This window comes from Lingula anatina, chromosome 1 (assembly GCF_051362555.1).
Source record: "Lingula anatina isolate TDL-2025a chromosome 1, LinAna3.0, whole genome shotgun sequence".
Classification (NCBI taxonomy): Eukaryota; Metazoa; Brachiopoda; class Lingulata; order Lingulida; family Lingulidae; genus Lingula; species Lingula anatina.
Genome location: NC_141767.1, coordinates 64,759,058 through 64,780,792, shown reverse-complemented (window position 1 = coordinate 64,780,792; position 21,735 = coordinate 64,759,058). Strand labels below are relative to the sequence as shown.

At 35.5% G+C, this 21,735-nt stretch overlaps 3 protein-coding genes across 3 annotated transcripts; 2 read left to right on the top strand and 1 right to left on the bottom strand.

Moving 5' to 3' along the window:
- Positions 1-1,188: 1,188 nt before the first annotated feature.
- On the top strand, positions 1,189-10,692 carry LOC106161886 (eukaryotic translation initiation factor 4 gamma 2; the record flags this gene model as incomplete). Its single annotated transcript, XM_013538960.2, has 21 exons — positions 1,189-1,289; positions 1,784-1,918; positions 2,786-2,888; positions 3,021-3,131; positions 3,362-3,428; positions 3,728-3,820; positions 4,081-4,250; positions 4,430-4,540; positions 4,805-4,876; positions 5,102-5,342; positions 5,516-5,668; positions 5,830-6,200; positions 6,408-6,503; positions 6,675-6,757; positions 6,957-7,089; positions 7,254-7,512; positions 7,904-8,108; positions 8,357-8,468; positions 8,589-8,685; positions 9,007-9,128; positions 9,364-10,692. Coding segments are annotated over 21 exons (2,907 nt in total), but the record flags the coding sequence as incomplete, so codon positions are not given.
- A 141-nt stretch (positions 10,693-10,833) lies between these two features.
- Positions 10,834-15,711, top strand: LOC106162020 (glycine receptor subunit alpha-2). Its single transcript, XM_086998856.1, has 9 exons — positions 10,834-11,565; positions 11,776-11,888; positions 12,072-12,139; positions 12,423-12,649; positions 12,942-13,024; positions 13,263-13,400; positions 13,610-13,824; positions 13,985-14,167; positions 14,296-15,711. Exons 1-9 carry the CDS (start codon positions 11,486-11,488, stop codon positions 14,455-14,457), a joined length of 1,269 nt encoding a protein of 422 aa, XP_086854982.1. The 5' UTR covers positions 10,834-11,485; the 3' UTR covers positions 14,458-15,711.
- On the bottom strand, positions 14,852-21,055 carry LOC106162007 (beta-lactamase domain-containing protein 2). The gene is made up of 9 exons (XM_013539113.2): positions 20,868-21,055; positions 18,666-18,860; positions 18,093-18,192; positions 17,736-17,838; positions 17,189-17,311; positions 16,598-16,785; positions 16,265-16,384; positions 15,998-16,132; positions 14,852-15,468 (listed from the first exon to the last, which is right to left on the bottom strand). Exons 1-9 carry the CDS (start codon positions 21,008-21,010, stop codon positions 15,286-15,288), a joined length of 1,290 nt encoding a protein of 429 aa, XP_013394567.2. The 5' UTR covers positions 21,011-21,055; the 3' UTR covers positions 14,852-15,285.
- Between the last annotated feature and the right edge of the window lie 680 nt (positions 21,056-21,735).

Genomic DNA, 21,735 nt, shown 5'->3' with positions numbered 1-21,735 from the left:
TTTGTTATTATAATGAATTGAAGTTCATGGTAAGATATATCCATCATATTCAGATATATATATATATATATATATATATATATATATATATATATATATATATATATATATATATATATATATATATATATATATATATATATGACAATGAAGTACTTGTATCCATTGGAGAAGGGTATGTGTTTCATGGTTTGAAACTTCAAGACTGGTTATTTTTACAGCTGTTGACTCACCCCCCCCCCCCCCCTCCCCCCCCACTTGCCAATGTCAGTGTCCTCTCAGATAGGTACTTATGATATGCATACAGGAATTCCTGTACAGGCACTTTTCACCTCTTTTCCAATTACTCTGCTTTCCGATGTGGACAGAATAAAGTAACCTGTATAGAGGTTTTTTGTGTTTTTTTCTTGACAGGGCTGCTCAATCACAAAACTCGACAAAAATCTTGTTAGTTTGCCTCTTTTAATTCAGAATTAATGATAATGATTTTTTATAGTTTTTAGACGCGCTGATTTATTTATTTATTTATTTTTATTTTTTATTTTTTATTTTATTATTTTATTTATTTTTGTTTTCTTGTAGAAAGCTTTAATAGCACGTACGACCGTGGTTACTGTTCTACATGTACTAGCATCGCCAGAAGTTCCATTGATCGTAGCCAGGTGGCTCTGTGGTACAGTTCTAGAAATAGCCTCAAATACATATGATGATACATGTCTTTCAAATGAGATATTTAATCTATATGCATTTTGTAATTATTAAACACTTTTGAATCAAAGATGATGAATTTTTAGTGTTTAATTCTAATGATCAAAATCCAAATTAAATTCAAGTGATTACAATTTACTTGAGAGTATGTTGGTGCATTGTGGGTAATCATCTCATTTCGCAAGGCGAGGAAACGGCAAAACAGGCTGACAGAAGATAAAAAATCACGGTGAGGACCAGCCGTTGGTCAAAAATAATTCATGTTGAGGTTAAACGATAGCTGTTAGTATATATTTCATGGTAATAACCTGTATTTTCTTCCGATTTGTAAGTTTCTCAAGAAAAATATGTCTCACAAATGACAGGATGGGTCACTATCTTCTTTGTCTTGCTTGCTTTATCGCGACGGCCTACGATCATTTCTTTGTTCTTAATCATTGATTGACTTTTCTTCTCTTTCAGATTTTCTTTTTTCTTTAAGTCTCCATCTCTGTGAAGCGACTCAGGGAAGACTTGGTTATAAACATAATTCTGGACGGACAAGGAGGATCGGGTGGTGCTTCTCGACGTGCGGGAGGAAGGTAAAGAATAAATTACGTTTGAAATGGAATGAAAGGGTTTCTCGGGTCACGAAGGGAACGAATGACATCTGTCGACTTTATCGATCTCCCCTGTTTGTCTCATAGATGCCATGAGGCTGGTTTGATATTACTATGATCTAAACTAGTGTAATATGTTTTTATTATAAGTTATGGATTCACCAAGAATGGTCAAGTTAATTGTTCAAATAAGGGAAAGGGATAACAAGTGAAGTCCAGTGTAAAAAAAAATGACTGGGTTGCAGCAAAGGTTTACTTGTCTTTGGTTGCAGGAATTATTTTTAGGGAATCCTCTAAGGTTTTTTCTTAGGAATTAGTTTATTTTGGAGATAGAATTCGCTAAGGTTTCAAGCCATTTATGTTGATTTAAATTTCAAGATATTTCAATTATGTCCGATTATTTTCTTCTTTTTCTTTTTGAAGGGTCTCCCAATATATAAATCATGAAGAGATTTTAATTTTGATTTGAATTTTAGGGACGAGAGATCACCCCTACTCTCTGGCCCAGTTGCAACATCAGCTAATCAGCGATGGATTCCTCCAAGCAGCGTTAAACGAGATGCCCTAACCCAAGATGAAAAACATGACAGTACATTCAGGAAAGTTAGAGGGTAAGTGATTCAGCTTGTTGTTTTATAGTTAACAGTGGATTTGTATCTGTAACTGAACAATTAAGATATAAAAGACTTCTTGCATTTAACTTAGCTCATATCAGTTATTGTGATTCTCTCTTGAGTATATCTTTTAGTCTACCCTTTGCATTTTTCTCCCTTTTTTAAGATGAATCAAAACTTTCCTTTCCTTTATTAATTATGTAAAATGATAATGTCAGATTTGGTGAAGATCGAAAGGTAAAAAAATATATGGCTTTTTAAGAGCAGCAAAAATGTATAACATGCTTAAGCATAGATTTCTCAAAGAAAACGCTTATGAAGACTATTAGTATTACATAATTTTTATCCAACAAGTAACACTGCATTATTTCTTTGAACTTTGTAATATGAAATAGTAAATTATGAACATTTTATTGAGTACTAAAATTTTGGTTTCACGTGTTTTTATTTCAATTTTTTTGTGTTACATTTATATCAATTGATATAGCCTTGCCTAACACCAACTTGTCTGAATTCTTTTTGGCAAGGCTGTTTTGTTCTAGTGAATATGTGCGTGGTTCTTATTCATATCCTCTTCAATTTCCTGGAAGATCACAGTTGATGATAATATTGCTGTTCTATCTTCTCTGAAGAGGAAAAGAGCTGAAAAATAAAAATTAGGACAGTGAAAATCCGCACAATATCAGATGCTATGCAAAAAATCAAAAAGAATCATACACAACTTTTGTCATTCATGAAATATATATTTTTAGACTTTTGACCTTGTCACATATATTTCAATAAATGGCAATGAATAATAAATTTGGATTGAGCTTCATTTTTTTTTTTTTTTTTTACAACTTGTGATTTAATATTTCATTTCAGAATACTTAATAAACTCACTCCTGAAAAATTTGACAAACTTGGTCTAGAATTACTGAATGTAGGGATTGACTCACCGGTGGTTTTGAAGGGAATTATCCTTCTTGTAAGTATTTTGGTACTTAGTTTCTATTTTAAAATATGTCCCAGTATGCACTAAAACACATAAATTAAGTATTGTGCTGACTATTTTTTACCACTGTCATGTTGATGTATAAGCAAGTTGATTGCTTTTCAGATTTTTGAGAAATCACTTGATGAACCAAAGTATAGTTCATTATATGCTCAATTATGCCAGCGACTATGTGAGGATGCACCAAACTTTGAACCTGCATCTTCAAACAACACTGTAAGTGATGATTTTTTACAAGGAAGCCTTAAACATCTGGGGAACTAATACTTGTTTAGTTTTAATTTACTGTTCATGTTTTTTTTTTGTTTTTTTTTTTAGATTAAAATTACCAGCGAATAACATTATAAAAACAAATACTATCATTGATATAGGCATGGCATGATTTCGTTTGCATATTGGTAAAAAAATTTAATTTTTCATTAAATTTTGTTTTGTTTTTAATTTAGTCTTTTAGACGCCATTTGTTGAACAAGTGTCAAGATGAATTTGAAAACAGATCCAAAGCCACAAATGGTGAGTTTTTCTTACATAAATGTTAAAATGTATAATTTCATAAGCAGATTCAATGATGTTGGGTGACATGTTTCATTAAATATCTTCTTACATCTTCTTTGGTACAAGTGTTAACCTTAATAGTAATACATTTTACCTTCTCTTATCTGTTGTTGTTGCCTTTTTGGTCCAAATATGGTTTTGGTAGGAGTGGAGGACTTTTGAATTCTATATTTTGGGTGCTGAATGTACAGTTGCTCTAGTATATACAGAGAGAAAATTTAATCGTGTGTAATTGTCTGATTCGTTTTGTTTTTCAGAATTTGATAAGAGAGATACCCCACTCACTCCAGAGGAGCTGGAGAAATATCATGCTGCAAAGTTCAAAATGCTGGGAAACATCAAATTCATTGGTAAAAATTTCAATCGAAGATATGTATTTAAGATATATTTAAGCAAGAACTATGCTATATGAATACATCATGCTGAAAATACAATTTAAAAAAACTTGCCACTAAAAATTCAATACTTATTCAATATTTTTAGAAAATAGAAATTATTAGTTGATAATTCACAAGGATAATAATTTTTTTTTTTTTTTTTTTTAAAGCATGAGTGAGTTGAAATCTTACTGTAACTCGGTAACACATCTCCTGCAACTTTTGTCTTATAGGTGAGCTTGGTAAACTTGACATGCTTCATGAGGGAATTTTACACAAATGCATTAAACAGCTTTTGGAGAAGAAAAAACATGTCCCCATACAGGAGACTGCTGAGGACTTGGAGTGTCTGTGCCAGATAATGAAGACCGTCGGTCGACGCCTTGACACTGACAAGGCAAAGGTAAGACAAGTAGAGAATTGTCATCAAGTCCATTCTTTTCATCATGTATTGATCTCTGTATTGTCACAAGTAAATCCATAGATTGTATCATCCAAATCACCTTTTGACTTAGAATTTTGCAAATTGTGAGTTGATACAGTTAAAAGATTGAATTTGATAAGAAAATTGTCTTCCTACAGGCCTTGATGGATCAATATTTCTCTCGCATGAAGACACTGATGATGAATAACGAGTTACCAACTCGTATTCGTTTCCTTCTGCAGGACACAATAGAGCTTAGGGAGAACAATGTGAGTGTAAACAGACAAAATCACTTTTATTTGGCAAAATCCGTTTTCATATGCATAAGGCATGCACATATATTGTTATTACACAACAGGCTTATACTACAAGACGAAAATGTGATACCAAGGCAATAATTCATGTTATCTGTAAAGCACATGCTACCTAACTGATGCAAGGAAGTGTGCATAGACTTGTTGACACTGATTTTAATACATTTGAACATGATAATTTTGAAAGTTTCTGAAATTTGCAAAATGATTGCATTCCAGTGGACGCCCAGGAAGGTAACAAGAGGCAGTGCTCCACGTACCATTACTCAAATCAGAGAGGAGGCAGCAAAGGTGAGAAAAGTTATCAACACTAGAAGTACATTATCTCAATATTTGGTACATCAGTTTTCACCTTTTATTCATGCAGGTATGCAGAAAATAAATGTAGTGTAGGTCTTTGTTTTCTTCAGGTTATGATATAATTGTGATAATCTATTTTGTCTCATCCATTTGACTCAACAATCAGTGATGTTCAATACAAAGAGAAAGTCTTACTTACATTTCTGTTCCTTTTAGGATATGGGTGTCTATCTGCCTCCACCTGGGGTGCAAGGTATACGGAATTTAGATCTCTTTGGTCCACCAACCATGAATGGGTCTGGTTTTGGTCGTGGTCAGATGGACATGTTTGGTCCCTTACCTGCAGGACCTGGAGGGTTCAGCAGCATTGGTACTGGCCCTGGGGTCATCAGTATGGATGGTGTGGCCCCTGGGTACTCCCCCAATACTGGGAGAAGGAAGAATCAACAGGGTCAAGGTGAGGAGATGTGTATCACAGGCATTGATTTTAGGTTTTAAATGACAATTAATTCATATGGGACAAATGTATGTAGAATATAGAATTATAACCTGCATCTTTTGAGATCACATTATTTCCTAGGAATGCCATGATTAATACTGTTGTGGTAACTATTGTTTCTTATTTGTTAGGGTACAATCAGTACCGGCGTCAGGAGGGTGGAAGTCCTAAACAGCACCGCCACCAGGGCAAAGGACCTAATCCTCAACAGCAGCAACAGCAACAACAATCCATGCAGCAGCAACCATCAACTCAGCAAAATCTCCAAAAGCAGAGAGATTTCAGTAAGTAATAAGAATTCTTATAAGAAAGAATGTTGAGGCTGAACATTTCAGTTATTTGTCATGTCTAAAAACAGTCCTGCTGTGTTAAGAAGAACAAACCTTTCTTATGTGGGTTTTGCTCTAGTTTCTCTTCAATAAATTTCTTGTAACTATTATTTTAGGCAATCTTCCCCCAAGACTGGCTAAGAAAGCTCAGCAGGCTGCTCAAGGAGGGGTAGGGGGAGGAGGAAGCAATCCTACTGGTCAGACCCCACAGCTATCCCAGGGGACTGCTGCCCAGATCCCAACCTCAGCTTCCTCCCATCCACCGCCACCTGTCATCAATCCACCACAGAACCAGATGGCACATATGTCTGTGGGCAATGGTATAGATGAGCACAGCTTTAGGCCTGCCACCTTAGGATTTGGCATGTTCAAACCCCAGACACCAAACAGCTTACCCAAGTCAACGCAGATCCCACAAACCATGTCTAGTCATAAAATGCCTGGAAATGCATCAGAACCTCTGGCACCGCCTCTCTTACAAAAGCAGGTTAGTTACAATGGGTATTTGGTTATAGGAATGGTTCACCTTTCTTTCAATAGCATTAGCATTGACATTGTTATATTTATTGACCAAATTTTATAATCCGTTTTAGTAGCTAGTTGAAGGTCCAATGAACACAATGAAATGTCCAGATGAAGTTGGTTTTGGTAAGGAAATGCATACAGCAAAATTTTATGCTATCTTTTGTTTCAGCAGGCCCAAATCACCATCAAGACGGTGCCTTCAACTGAGAAGATTAAAGAAAAAAAGAAGCCAGTGCCTACCAAAGAAGAAATCCAGAAAACTTATGTAGGAAGACTTGATTGAATATATCCAATAAGTTTTTTTTTACTTGTCAAAAGTTTAAATTGGATTTCACTTAAAAACGGAATTTTCAAACTAACAGAAAAAACTACAAATCTCAATGAAAAAAGAGGTACTTTTTTTCTTTTGGTTTAGTCATCTCATATAAAATTGTAGGAAGATGCATTGGAGGCCTGTCTGAGCTCTGGAAGTTTTGAAGATGCTGTTAATACCATCAAAAATCTGCGGCCACCCAATAGGTAAGAATTACTGCCAGAAGCACAAGACTTGTTAGCTTTGTTAACCATCATTGCGAGTTCAATACATTAAGCGTTCATTCATTATCAGACACTGCTGTTTGTCTGTTGTTTGTATGTCGTTTTGTGTGTGCTCAACATGTGAGCTACAAATATGCAACAATGCATTCATGCTGCATTTATATTCTTTGTTATGCTACAGATTTATCCCAGAGATGCTAAAACACTTCATGACTGCCACATTAGAGAAGTCTGATGAGAACAGAGAGACTGCTGGCAACCTCATTGCTGCCTTGAAGAATGCTGGGGTTGTGACAGGGGAGCAGTACATGGAGGTAGGGACATTTTTGTAAAGGATAATGTATTTATGGACATTGGCAATGTTGTCAATGAATAAATGACATAGATGTAACTGTACTTTCTCTCTGCTTTCAACTGTGAACCACAATTTTTCCCACTATTTCCATGACATGATATTTTTTATTTCTGTCTTTCTTAGGCCTTCAACTCCTTGTTGGAGAGCATGCCAGCACTTGAAGATGATATTCCACTGATCCGCTCATATGTTTCCAAGTTTGCTGCGTGTGCTGTTGCTGAAGGTGTGATTTCTCTGGCAGATCTAGCTGCTCCAATGGAGAATGGGAGTCACTATCCACTATTCATGCTCTGTTTGCAACAAATACATAAACTGCAGGATGAGGACTGGCTGGTGAATGTGTTCAATGAAAGCAAGATTGATCTGCAGAATATGCTGCCAGGTAAGTCTAGATTTTTTATTAACGAGTAAGCATGGTGATAAAGAAAACATGAAGGTCCCAAAGAACTTAACATAAGGAAAAGGGAGTGCTAGATCCACTCATTTCCTGAGAACAAAGTTGCACCACTGAATTGACAATGACAGGATCAGTGAGTACTAATTTCCAAGAAAGAAGGGGCATATGTTATCAAAATGGTATGAAGACAACAGGGCAGCTGGAATCTGGATCAAATTTTGAAGAAAGATATTTAGAGTTAAAAGAAAAGAATACAATTTATAGTCATTAAATGGAAAATAAACAATTGGGTGCTACTTATGTCTTGTCCTGAATTGAAGTTGGTAGTTTTTAATGTCATTATTTCTTCTCTTGATATATTTTTTACTTACTGCAGAAGGTGACCGCAGCAAGGAACGCATGCTGAAGATCCTAGAGGACAGGGACCTGAGCTTCATGTTCCCTCTGTTGAGAGTCCAAGCAGAGCTGTCCAGGCAGATCCAGGGTGACCCATCACCAACCGACCTTTACAAATGGATGAAGGAGAACATTGACCCGAAGCTGTTCAACAAAACTGAATTTATTCATGGTTTAGTGACCACGTAAGTATTGCCATGTAGCCTTGTGTTGATGTTGTATTTTTTCATGGTTTTGAATTGATTTTAACTTTGAATGGACTAGTGCTGCTTTGTACCATTCCACTTTGTAGAAAGATTTGTTGATTGAAATTTGAACAATATTCTGTCTGGTGTAATCTTACATGGTAAAAGCAGAGCAGTTGTATATACTGTGAGGAAGCTGGATATAATTGTGGCTTGTTTTCAAAGTTCTGATTTCTCTCTGTTTTCAGATTGTTGCGCTACATTACAAGCCAGAGCACTCTGGCTGATGGTGCTGATCCTGCCGCAATGCCTGAAAAACACTTGGTAGACAAGGAGAAAGAAATTTTGGACAAATATAAGGTGGGGTAATATGTATTGTGACAACTTTTTTCCATGAAATATTAAGAATTTATTGTTTTACTAATAACAATGATTATCCTGATTTTCTGGTTCAAATGACAATATTTTTTTCTCCTACAGAGCATTTTGCAGCTGTTTTTGCATGATAAATTAGGCCTACAGTTGAGTGCAGTATATGCCCTACAGGTCCACTGCTACAACAAGGGGTTTCCAAAAGGTATGTGGAATGAGGTAGACATTATTGGTTTGCACTGCCTATTAACTCAGATGCTTGCTTTTGATGATACCCATGGATTATAATTTATAAGGCCTGCATAATTTGTGAAAAATGCAATAATTGTTGAATATTTTAAATAACCTTCAGTCAGACTAATGCATCTGTGATTGGTGGAACATGTTTTTCCAGCCAAAGGTAATAAAGGTTAGATATTGTTGCTCACTCCAGGGAAATGACCCATTGAAAATGACATATTCTATATAAGATATATTTGGGTTCTTATGAAAAAATTGATTGGAAACATATCTGCTTCTTTTTTAGGTATGCTGCTGCGCATGTTCATGCATTTTTATGATATGGAGATTATTGACGAGGAGGTGTTTCTCAAGTGGAAAGAAGAGGTGAATGATGAGCACCCAGGAAAGGGAAAGTCTCTGTTCCAGGTGAGATTCTTGACTGAGAAAATGTTAAAAACTATTAACTTGGACTCAGGAAATTTATTATAACCAGGACACAGGAATTTCGTAGTCTTTTGAGGAATTTCGAGGCAGATAAGTTGTATGACAATTGTCTGCAAAATTTGACTTGATTCTAGATTTTTAATTGGATATGCAAATTACCTTCAGCTAGTGAATAGCACAGTGATTCTATGCCTATGTGTTTTGTTTGCTCTTAAAGGTGAACCAGTGGCTTACATGGCTGGAGCAAGCTGAAGATGAATCAGAAGAGGAAGATGAGGAAGAAGAGTAACCAAGACATTTAGTCTTTGGAAATATTGAACATCATATAACCATTTCGAGTAACCAGTTCTGAAGCACTATGACATATGAGGCCAGGTGGAAATGTAATGTTCAAGTCATTGGTGTACATAGGACTAGAATTTTATTGCATGGTCATAATGTGTAAAGGCCGGATAGGAAAAGAACACAGTTTCATAAGAATTCACTAGGGCAATATCAACCACTCTCATGAGTACATTGTTTCCATGAACTTGTGGATTCAGGTCCTAGTTTGAAAAATCAAAACAACACAGACTGAAGTTCTGAACATTTAAAGAACTTGTGGATGAAGAATTTTTACCTGAAACAAAAACAAACTTTAGTGTCTCAGTAGGTATGAAGAATATTCGGTGCTATTTTTCCCCAAATTGCAGGAATGCCGTTCTTTCTTGAATTGGCAAATAATATTACTTAAAGGGGCAATAGTTTTAAGATGATATCATGACACCCCATCAAGATCTGCCAAACAATTTGGAGAGGAGAACAACAACCGGGCACGGACATGCTGATAGTTTTCTTGTCTTATTCTTATCAATTACTATTATTATTATTTAATATTATTTTAATTATAAATATTCAACTTAAAAATGTTCTTAAATGCAAGCTTACAGGGGCTGAATTTTTGATGCTGTGAATATTGGGATATATAGACCTAAATGAGGTCATCTTTACTAGAAAGTATGGCGATGGATTAGTAGAGCTAAGGTCAGGGGAATGACGTGAAAATATTTTTCTTGTCACACATTAAATACTCCGTTAAATAGTAATCTATTTTATAAAGTGTCGACAGATGGAAAAATTAATCAACTTTAAAATTTGAACAAATTGGGTAGAAAAAATTCATATTGGTCTAATTAGCTTGATGATACTGTTGTCAAAGTAACTGTATTAACCGAACCTCAAATCATGATTACAATTGTGCTCTCTCTGACGTTCGAGTCCGTGGGCAAGGATCATTTAGTATTTGATGTAAGTGAAACTGCACGGGGTATGGTTTGGGAGCATATTCTTACCTACATTTTATTTTATCGATTATAACATACCGTTTACAGCATCCATTATGCAGCTCCCAGCAATTGTGAAGTTTAAGCATTTATTGAGCGATAAGCTACATTTGAATTATTTAATGTTGTTCTTTAACATCTGCCTGCTATGTAAAGAAAGTAGCTTTCTCACATTGGCTAATTCAATTCAAAATAAATTAAGTGCAAATATTCACGACGAGATAGATGGCGTGTTTTTTATTATTTTTAAATTATTATATATATGATTTAACAGAAGACAGATGACTGAACACCAATTAAGGTTCTTAAAAGCTAGACGGCAAAGTGGACACAAGAAATCATTCCCATTGCTCCATTTTAACACAACTGGCAAATTCCAGTAAGAAGTAACTTTTTAGAAGAAATATTGTCATGCTGAATTTCGGCAGCAAACTCCCATTTTGTCAGACAACGGCACTCCGCAAGTTTGAAGTGAAACAAAATACGGTTTGGTAATTTAAAATTATGGGGCGAAGGCCGCAAGAAACGAGCCAGGAATTATCTGCAAGAAACGAGCCAGGAATTATCTTGTGTGAAATTCTATTTACATTGATTTCCAAAAGGAATTTTGCCTTTTACTGAACAAAGACAGTAAATTAACAGTGAAACAAAAGTAGGCCTATGGCTTAGATCTAGATCTTTATCAATTGGTGAACCTGAAATACCCTATGAAGGTTGTCTTTCATTTGGCCGAAGGCACTTTGACGTGGCGTCCCTTTTTACTGCTTGCAGAAAATGTCACCGGGAAAACCTGGGCATTTTCTTACAGTAGCCCTCAATATAGATGTCTAACTCGTTATTTAGACTACGGCTTGAGACCATACAGACTGATAGATCACATACAGGCTACACACACATACACACAGTCAAGCAGGGCTGTTGTCAGCGTCGTGACGTCATCGCGCGCTTGGCAAGATACGCGTTCCTGACGTCAGCGCCTTGCTCGTGCATGGACGAGATTCAAATAATGGCAAGTAAATGGACGTCGGCAGAATTTTCTTAAGCAATCTGCTTCTCTTAAGCCTTTTTCAATGCTGCATTTCCCAGTATTATGTAAAGTAAGTGATGTCACTTAAGTTTGAAGGATCTGTCATTCATTTCAATCGCCATTCCAACATGAACATTTTAAAGTCTAATCGAATTCAACACAATGATTTGAAGGCAAAGGCACGATGTAAAATGCATAATATATTGTAAGCTTTGAACAGATGTTAATTCACAGGTTTTTCAACTGTGTAAAATGATATACTGCATAAAAACCTTTCTAGTGGTCAGTCCAGCCCAAGTACCAGTTCGTCAATTTCAGAAGAGGTTGAATTTATGCAACACATTCTAACATGTATGGATTATGACAAACGTATTCGGCCTCATTTTAATGAAGGTGAGTTAGCTCTAAATCATGTTTTTAAGCTTAAAGGAATTAAAATGTTGACTTTATTCTGTGTGAACATGCACTCTCCTAGAAAGACGTACATGAAGTTTAGCCATCGATGTGACTTATTGCTCATTTTTACTTGCTGATGTATGACAAGATATGTGCTTAAAAGTATATGTAACTTTCCAGGGAGGCCTACTGTCGTAGATGTGGATATATCATTGAACGACATGAGTCCTATAAATGACATAACAATGGTATGTACTGTGGCCTTGATCTTATTTTACCTTTAAAATTTAATTTCCTACATACAACCGTCTAATAAAACAATATTATTATAAAGTTTATTTTCTGAATGCGTGTTCCTGTTTATTGTTCAGTATTGTGAATCAGAATTACAATATACCGTAAATTTATTGCAATACATTACAAATCCACAATTCATCAAGTTAGCCTTTAGCAGGAAACATGTCAGACAATGTGCGATGATATGTCAGCAGCATCTGAGTAACAGCTTTTTTTCTCTTTATCTTTGAGCAGGACTTCTCAGTTGATTTCTTCTTACGTCAGAGATGGGAGGAACCCCGCCTTGTGTATAACACTAGCAGCAATACGAACATGATCACACTGTCATATGAACAAGTTCATTTCTTCTGGGTGCCAGATTCGTATCTAACTAAAGAGAAAATGGCCTTTTTGCATACTGTGTCTGTTCCTAACATGTTATTACGAATCTCACCACAAGGGGCTGTGCTGTTTTCGCAAAGGTGAAGTAACAAAAAGGGGCACGTAATATAAGGGATTTAATGCAACACGCAGAAGTTTTCATGGCACAAAAAATTACTAATATTTTAACCTGCACGTAGTATATAAAACAATTATTTATGTAAACACGTCAAAAAACATGTTCTTTTTTCTTTAGAGCTTACCAGAACGCCTTTTTCCCAAATCTGAATGCGATGTCACTTGAAATGACGCCTTTCAGATTAGTAGCCAAGCAGTATGGTTTGGTTTCCATCATGGTCTTATATTTAAAATGAATTGTTTTTGTCATGTCAGGATTGCAGCCACAGTGAAGTGCAAGTTGAAGTATTCAAAGTATCCCATGGATTCACAAACATGTAGGATTCAATTGGAAAGCTGTAAGTAGGCCTACAAAATGTGTACAGTCTTCATGTGAAGATGAAGTTGGCTTTTTAATGTTGACTATACAGGTTTTGTATAAAGCAAAAAAAATTACTAAATCTTTGCTGCCAGTGACATGAAACAAACCCTGGTCACAAGGTCTTTTCAATCTCTTAAGTTATACACATTGTTCATGTAAACATTATTGGTTTATCCAAGAGTCAATTTATTGAAATGATAGATATTTCCTTTAAGTTGCCCACACCAGGGATGAAATCGTTTTGAGATGGTTTGGGGAATCTGTGGAATACAGTACTGAGCTCAGCGACGGAATCCCAAACTTCGATATAACTAAAGTATCTGCCGGTAACTGTACTTCAATTTATTCTACAGGTAAATATCTATATATTTATTTGGGCCTGTATCAAAATGTAAATTGATGATTTGAATTTTTTACTATATATATTACAATTTAAGATGGATTCTTTTTGTTATTTTAATGTGATTTCAAAAAAAAATCATAATTAAATAAGGCAACTATAAGAATTCACACCTTTTTGAAATGCAATTGCATTTTTAATTCTTTATCTCTTTATCTTCAGGGTCGTATTCCTGTCTATATGTGGATATATATTTAAAAAGAAACTTACTTTCCTACATGCTGCACATGTACATTCCCACCACACTAGTCGTTCTAATGTCGTTTGTTAGCTGTTGGCTCGACCCCACGGCGGTCCCAGCGAGAACGTCTCTTAGCATAGCTTCTCTCCTCGTCATTACTATGCAAGCTATCACTTACCAAGAACGCACCCCGATGGTACTCTAAATATTGAGTATTTAAGTTATTCTTTTTAAATATTCACGCAAAAGACAAATTAAAAAATCTTTAACGACAGTCAGAAGTAGTATTTTTAACTTGCAGAATGCTTTGATGAAATAGAACATTCTAGCTTATGTAAACACAATCTTTCCTACAGGTATCCTATATAAGGGCTCTGGACGTCTGGCTGTTGATGTGTATTATATTTGTGGCCGCATCTGCACTGGAATTTGCCACGGTCAACACTATGCTAGAAAGAGATAAACGAAAACTTGCTAAACGTCAAGGACGGGAAGCACGACGGAATCGCCACACCTCCAAAAAGACTAACCAAGAAAATGTAAGCATTATTTTCTTTGTAACCGTTTATTGTCTCTGTTAAAATCAGTCTCTCTGTAGAAAGAAGATTAAAATTATAATGAAATATCTAAACGCACATATCCTTCCAATTTTCTTTCTGTTTTGCAGGTGGAGTTAGACGACACGTCGGATACGGACGTTTCTGTTCCGAAACGAACCAGAACACCTGGTAAACGTGCACGTCAAATAGACATCGTGGCACGATTTGTAACTATTCTAGGGTTTTTAGCATTTATCATTTTGTACTGGATGTCCTATGTGGACTCATGATGCTCAATCGTCGATTGCCATTCAATCGTTAAATTCAAAAGTGAAATACAAGGAACAGGAGCAGTTCCAGTTATGTTGACGATATTTTAAAATCATCTAATTTTTGACAGATTTTATTGGGCTTATGAAGATGCACTCGTGTATGTATGCATTTATGTATAGGATATGCATGCGCGTTCGTGTGCAGCAGGTTTAAACACTCGTTGAAATTTAGAATGCGATCGACAGCTTCCTGTTTCGATCCAAAGAGGTTTTAGATTTCATTTCATTCATTTTTTTCAGAACTGAACAATTGAATTGCAAGTGAAATGTATGTTAGTCTAAATATATAGAGCATACATTCATCTATATGCAGCCGCAACGAAACCGTTTATTTCTACAACTAACAAATTGACACGTGTGAATGCATGTATATTTCTCATCTTAAGACAATATTTCAAGCTATCTTGCATATGAATGATAATTATGATGTTTATAAAAGTAGAAACCTGTATAAATGTAAGACAGCCAGATTAGTTTCTTCTCGGATTGAACAGTGCCCATTTACAGCCGTCTACATGAAGAAGTGTTTGGAAGAAACGGGTTTCATATAATGAAGAACACATTTTATTCTTTACCACTTTAACTTGGTTATTAACAATAAATGGACGCCATATACATTTATGTAATATGCCTCCTTGCTTAGCATAATGCCAATTAATTCTCACCTTGATTCGTCATCTGACCGATTGAGGTGAAGAGTTGAATCGCTATCACAAATAACTAATTTACTATAATAGTACATATAATTATGTTTAAAGTAAAAAATGAGAGATTATAAATAGTTCATCACTTTTTGGTTTTTATGGCTGCGTCGGCACATTCATAAGTTGCTTCAGCGAGTGCGATGTACCTTGGATCAACCAATCTAGTACCACCGTGGTTAGTAAGATATGCAAAACCAAGGTTATAATTCACATCTGCATATCCCATTTGACCACCGGCACCTGGATGACCAATCAAGGGTTGACCCTGAAATATAGACATTCCTTTGAGCACCTTTTTAAGAGATTGTGTACATAGCATATTTTATTCCCATAAATTTATCATATTATAAAACAGAATAGTTGAAAAAACTAATTAAATGGCCGCACTGCCTGTGTGTATAAGTTAGTCTAGTTTAGTGCTTAAAAAAACAGACCTAATGTTTTCGCTTTGGAATGTATTTTAATAGACTTGTAAGTTGAGAACAAATATACGTTGAAGATCTGTGAACAGTGTCTTTTCTTTTTTTTTTTTTTTTTTTTTTTTGTAGACAGATGTTTAAAAAGCATATTTTCGTTAAAATACTTGCTAAACAATAGATTTAAAAATTGCAGTAAAAGATTGGAATCAAACCTGAAAATCGAAAAAATAGACTATCTACATTAAGAAAAAAAGAAAATCGCGGACTCCCGACTGAGAGATAAAAGCGTCCAAATGAGAGAGACGATCCTGTATTGAAAAAATTAACACATATTACATCTTTATCAGGTCTGTCTATTATTTCGAAGTAACTTGCCTTAGGATTGTTCGCGACGAAAAAGCCGAGTTTTATCTCAGATTCAAATCCCAAAGTCCGATCCTTAGGGTCTTCTGTTTGTTGAGCTGGCTCTTGCAATTTCTTTATCATTCCTTTAGAAAGCATGCGGAAATCCTGTAAAATGAGAATGGTGTATCTTAATTATCTATATAAATAGGATACACTAATCATTAAAAAAATTTTTCAAATATTTTTCTGTTTCGAATAAATAGTAACTAAACTGGATTAAGTTTGTTAGAATACTACCTTCGTTGCTCCCCCGTTAGCCAGTACGCCGTACAGTTTGGCAATACTTTTGGGTGTGCCTATGCCCATCATGGACGCCAAAGGTATCCTTAATATTTCTATCTGATTTAAACTTTGTTTCTGTAAAGTATAAATTTTTTACAGGTAAATACATAATTTTCATGTTACCTTTTATCTATTTTATATAGACAAGGTACACCAAATAAAACAGTTGCGTAGACACAAATGTATATCACAATGTTCAAGCATAAAATTTGATTTACAAATTAATTGAAAAATTCTAGTCAAGTGCATATTTATATATTCTACAAACACACGCACGTGCATTCTTACGTTAAGAAAAGCCGCCGACGACATTGCCTTTTGAGCTAGAGGGTCAAAGAGCATATGCTTATACAAATTGAACGACTCGAAATTGGCAGTTAAGATGTTGTGGACAAAGCCCTCCGCTAATCCCATCATATAAAGTCTAGACATTCTATACATCTCCTCTGGTGGAAGACCGATGAAAAAATCCAGACCTGTCATAAAGACCAACAAGTGGTGTGTTATAATTCAAATTATGTACTTTTTGGGAATAATTACAAAATACTGATGATAGCAGCTAAATATTACTTTATTTTTACTTTCGATAAAAGGTGTCGAAAATTAAGCATTAAATTATCAAAATAATAATGAAAATAATTTACGGATTCTAAAACCTGAATAAATATCATTACCTTGTCTTTAAAGATCAATGTCAACGCCAACTATTTCTTTCTTCATAAAAACAAACTTTTCTAGATCAAACTTTGAATTAATGTAGATACACGGACGTTTCTTTCCATTTGTTTCTCTTTTTGTAAACAGCTATAAACTTCTCGGGTTACCAGACATTGAAACTGAAATTTAGAAGTTAAATAGCGCAAAAGAAAAGAAGATTACCAAGTGGCTTTGCTAACTCTTCCTTAAAAAACTGTTGGACACCTCTCTTCTTTGGGTCTGCGCGTCTCATTAGCTGGTCCACATACATACCAAATGTGAGGGCATGGTATCCATGAGCGGTGCCTAGTGATAGAAAATTAAATGATATAAAATACAGGTTTGCGTGTGAAACACTGAAGTGAAACAATCTTCATTAGCAAATCCTCCGCACTGGACAGTCTTGAAATTATTGCCAACATAGATCACCCTGTGTGTATTGCGTTACACACACGCAAAAAATTAATTTATTAATAAATTATAAAAAAAAAAGAAATAATTTTTTATTAATTATTTGAACAAGAAATAAAAAAGTGTTTGCCAAGCTGTGCACCTATACTAATATAATAGACTATAAACTAAACTGTACCCCACCTCTTTCTATTAGCTTGAAATAATCCCCCTCCCAAGAACCCCAGTGCAAAAATTAAGTGTACTATGTCCATCTAAATTTCAAGTAGACACAAAAGCTTATAAGAAATAAACTCTGTGAAAATCGACTCTCCAATACCTGGTTTCCAAAATGGTTTTTGTGCTGCAAGAAGCTTGCCAAATTCTTCCGTGTTATTGTGCAACTTTTCTGTCACTTCAAAGTCTACTGCCGAAAGCCCGGCCTTAGTATAAAACAAATAATCCTAAGCACACCTTTATCTAAACTGCAAACACGCCTTTAAAATGCAAATTGAAGACAAAATAAATACGTATCCTGAGGCTAGCTAGATGAATATATTCCTTTTTTAAGGTGTCCCTTTTTAGTCTTTTATGTTACCCACATTACCCATTTTACATTAAATTTTATATCACACATTACTTTTCTCCAGCAGGTTGTAATGAAGAAATAAAACACTAAATGATACTTGGTGTCTACCTGATGACTTAACAGCTGGGCAACCGTGACCTTCTCTTTTCCATTCTGTGCAAACTCGGGCCAATAAGTAGCCACAGTCTTATCGTAGTCTAGGTGACCCCTGAAAAATATAAACAATTATCAATTCTTTTGGTCAGGTAACTAACTGAAAAAATGCAGCAAGGTGGCCTCTTTTGAGCATTATGTAGGGTTTTGTCAGGCTTCAAGCAATTAATTCATGAATAAAATGAATATTGTTCGCAAACATTAGTCACAGCATTTAACAACTGAAACATTAAGCCATGACTTTCTATCTAGCATTACAGGTTATCCAAGCGCAGTTTCTAATTACGTCTGACAAGGGGTTATTGTTGTAGGTCCGTTAGTTAGTTATTTAGTTAGTATTTGGTATAGAAATTACCAGTACTAATGTGAATTGGTGAAAAGCACAGGTATCCTTGCGAATTGGTCTTTTTAAAAAAGTTCAATGAGAAGACAAAATGAAAATAAAATGCATCATAAATCGAATGCTACAATCTGAATATCAACATCTGACATATTTTTTCACAGAAAAAAGACTTGGTCTTACTTTACCTGTCAACCAACATGGCCACCATGAGAGCAGCCACGCCTTTTGTTGTGGAAAAGAACAAACCCAAAGTGTCTTCCTTCCACGGGACCCCTTCTCCCTGCGTATCTCTGTAACCACCCCATATGTCCACCACCAGTTCTCCTTTATGGTACACTGCAAAGCCTCCACCCTTTTCCTGTCCAGACTTGAGCATATCACTGCAAGAATGGATTCACAATAAGTACACAGTTCACACATTCAAAATGGATTGATCAATACCTCAAAACAGTCAAAATGAGTAAAATACTTGAACATGTTTAGGTTGGTACGAAAGGGTATTGCTGTCAAGTCCTTTTGATTTATTTTGAAAATTCGGGTAAGCATCTCAACATTTTTACTTCGTAACATGATAGTATAAAAATAGCAAACAAAAAAATGCCAGTAACACGTTTCCATATATTCTAAAATTTCTAGATAATATACTAACTCGAAATCTGGAGTTACTCGAAATTCGAGATTTCAAAATATTCAAAATAACATTGAAACAAAGTGGCAACAATACCCACTGTAGGTTAAAACACTTGCAACTGAAGTTCACAATAATTTTGAATATTCATATGCCCAACTGCAGCTGTCTCGGAGGAAAACGTGAAAAAGGTCTTAAAGGCAATGGAGGGGTTTTGATATCAAACCAAATTCAGTTATCTTACCTGAATAAGATATATAAGTATTACACAGCATTGATTGCGAAAATAAAATCAGGATTTCAGATTATGGGATTAAAAAAAAGACAAAAACTGCTTTATAAGTAACCTAAGTAACCTAATATATAAACATTAATTACACACAAATCAAATATAATACCCTTGGCTTAAAAAGAATGGGGGATGGGATGATTTTGAGCATTAATTTATCTCCAAGTAAAATAATTTTGTATCTGACGTCGCACTGCAAATTAAGGTGATTGAATGCATAGAATATTTATTGAGAGAAGGGGTTAAAAGAGGCTCCGAACCATTTTGGTTTAAATTGATTCTGAAGGCTTATGCCCAGACAAAAAAACAATGTGTACTTTTCTTAATACGAAACAAATAATAAAATAATAAATAACAATGTTATATCTAATTCTATTTAATAATGCGTATCAATTATGACAATGACTGCTACTGTAAAATTTTTTTGATTATCGGTTAAAAAAGGATTTCCCATCTTCAAACTGAACAATATGGATTAATATGATATTTGCCGACGTACATGTACTTTACCTGGTCAAATAAAGGCTATCACAAAGCAAACATGGTAAGAAAACCTTCATTACGTAACCTTGATCATGCACTATGAAGGGCTAATTCAGGGGGGCCCCAGGTCCCTTTATACAAAACTAAAAGTTAATACCGCTACCGCATAAACAGAGAAAACATCCATCCTTGAGGCCACAGTTGCACATTATAATGCACATGCGGGGAAGGTAGAATGTTGGTTGTCTAGGTGCTATGCCAACACCAGAGTGGTGAAAATCTTTCCGACTGTCTCCACAGATTTTAATTAAAATATGGAGTCGGTAAGATGATGTTTACTTCGACCTTGATCCTGACATAGAAAATAAATTAACCCCCTAATGACGCTCGCTTACCACGACAAGAACATACCAATTAATGATTTATAAGAACATGCATGAAGACTGGACTCTCTGGAGCATAGTAATGAAGCCACTATGTGGTACTAGCATACCCACTTTAAAATAAAACTGTTACCCTACTATATTTATTCTCTGAGCACCATAAGTTATATGTTACAAAATTATTGTACTTTAATATTGTATACTAATTTAGGCCCCTGATATCAGATGGTAATTATCTTATGTTACAGGCTTGTGGGCAGCAATTTTTATTGTGTGAGTGTGTGTGTGCGTGTGGGGGGGGGGGGGGCTGGGAGGGGTAATTACTCAGAAAAAAATGCGACTGACGAGGGGCTCATGCGCTTAAGAAGCGTATAACTTACAGATCTAATGTTTTAAATTTTCATGTTACATAAATAAATATCACTGTTCATAGAGTCTAGCCTTTACTGGGCAGTCTCGTCCTTCACAACAAACATCAACACCGGTATGATATTGCTGAATCATGGCTAAAGTGATGCAAGGGGGTGTGTTAACGGTTCGTATAGTATCACGTCAGCTGAAGAACAAGGTGTTAGGTCAGTAATGGGGGGGGGGGGGGACCCACCTGTACACCTTTGCCACTTTCTTCCACCCTGGTGCCGTCCATCCTTGAACGTCTCTCACTGGAAGCCGGTTTAGATAGTTCGGTATATATGTCACTGCAATTGCAGTTAAGAGCACTATCCCTGCCACTTTCCAGGCCGACATGATCAGCGTGTAATCAGTAGTTGACCCAGTATTGTGGCTATTATTAGATCTGACTGTATTTATGTTTAAAGTGAGTTGTGTGTATCCTGGATGATTTTTGTCTTGTTCAATGCCGCTGTGTCTATCACTCGCTTAATACCTAGCTGCCTTAATTTATTCACATACCGCACGCGTTAATCTTGAATATTTGCTCGCGATCGTGTTTCATACCTTACCAAGGATTTTCTCACATCAAACAATGCATGCACTGCCCTGTCAATTATTGAATTTAAAAAAAAAAGTTTAGTATTGTTTCGTAAAACAATTTAAGGTAAATATTAAATAAGAAATGTGCATTTGCCAATTTTGTTCAGATAGGCTATTACATTGTATCACATAGGCCCCTTATCGAGCGGTGCATTTAACTGGAATATGGTCGAGATCGTTTCACGAAAGACAGTAAAAATAAGTTTAGCTAAACAACTTTCGGATAACTTGCCAAAAGGAGTAAAAAAAAAACTTATATTATTACATGTAAGGACCTCTCAAAGTGGATAATCAGCATATAATCAGCATACTCCTGCCAGTCCTTCCACTACCATTCTTATTATTTGTAATAAATCAATAAATACAATATACAACAGTTATTTCTACAGCTACTGTGGCAGGGGCGGATCCAGGCTTATTTGAAGGGGGGTCCGCGGATGCGAAGCCGACCCTCCCCCCCCCCCCCCCCCCCCCCAATA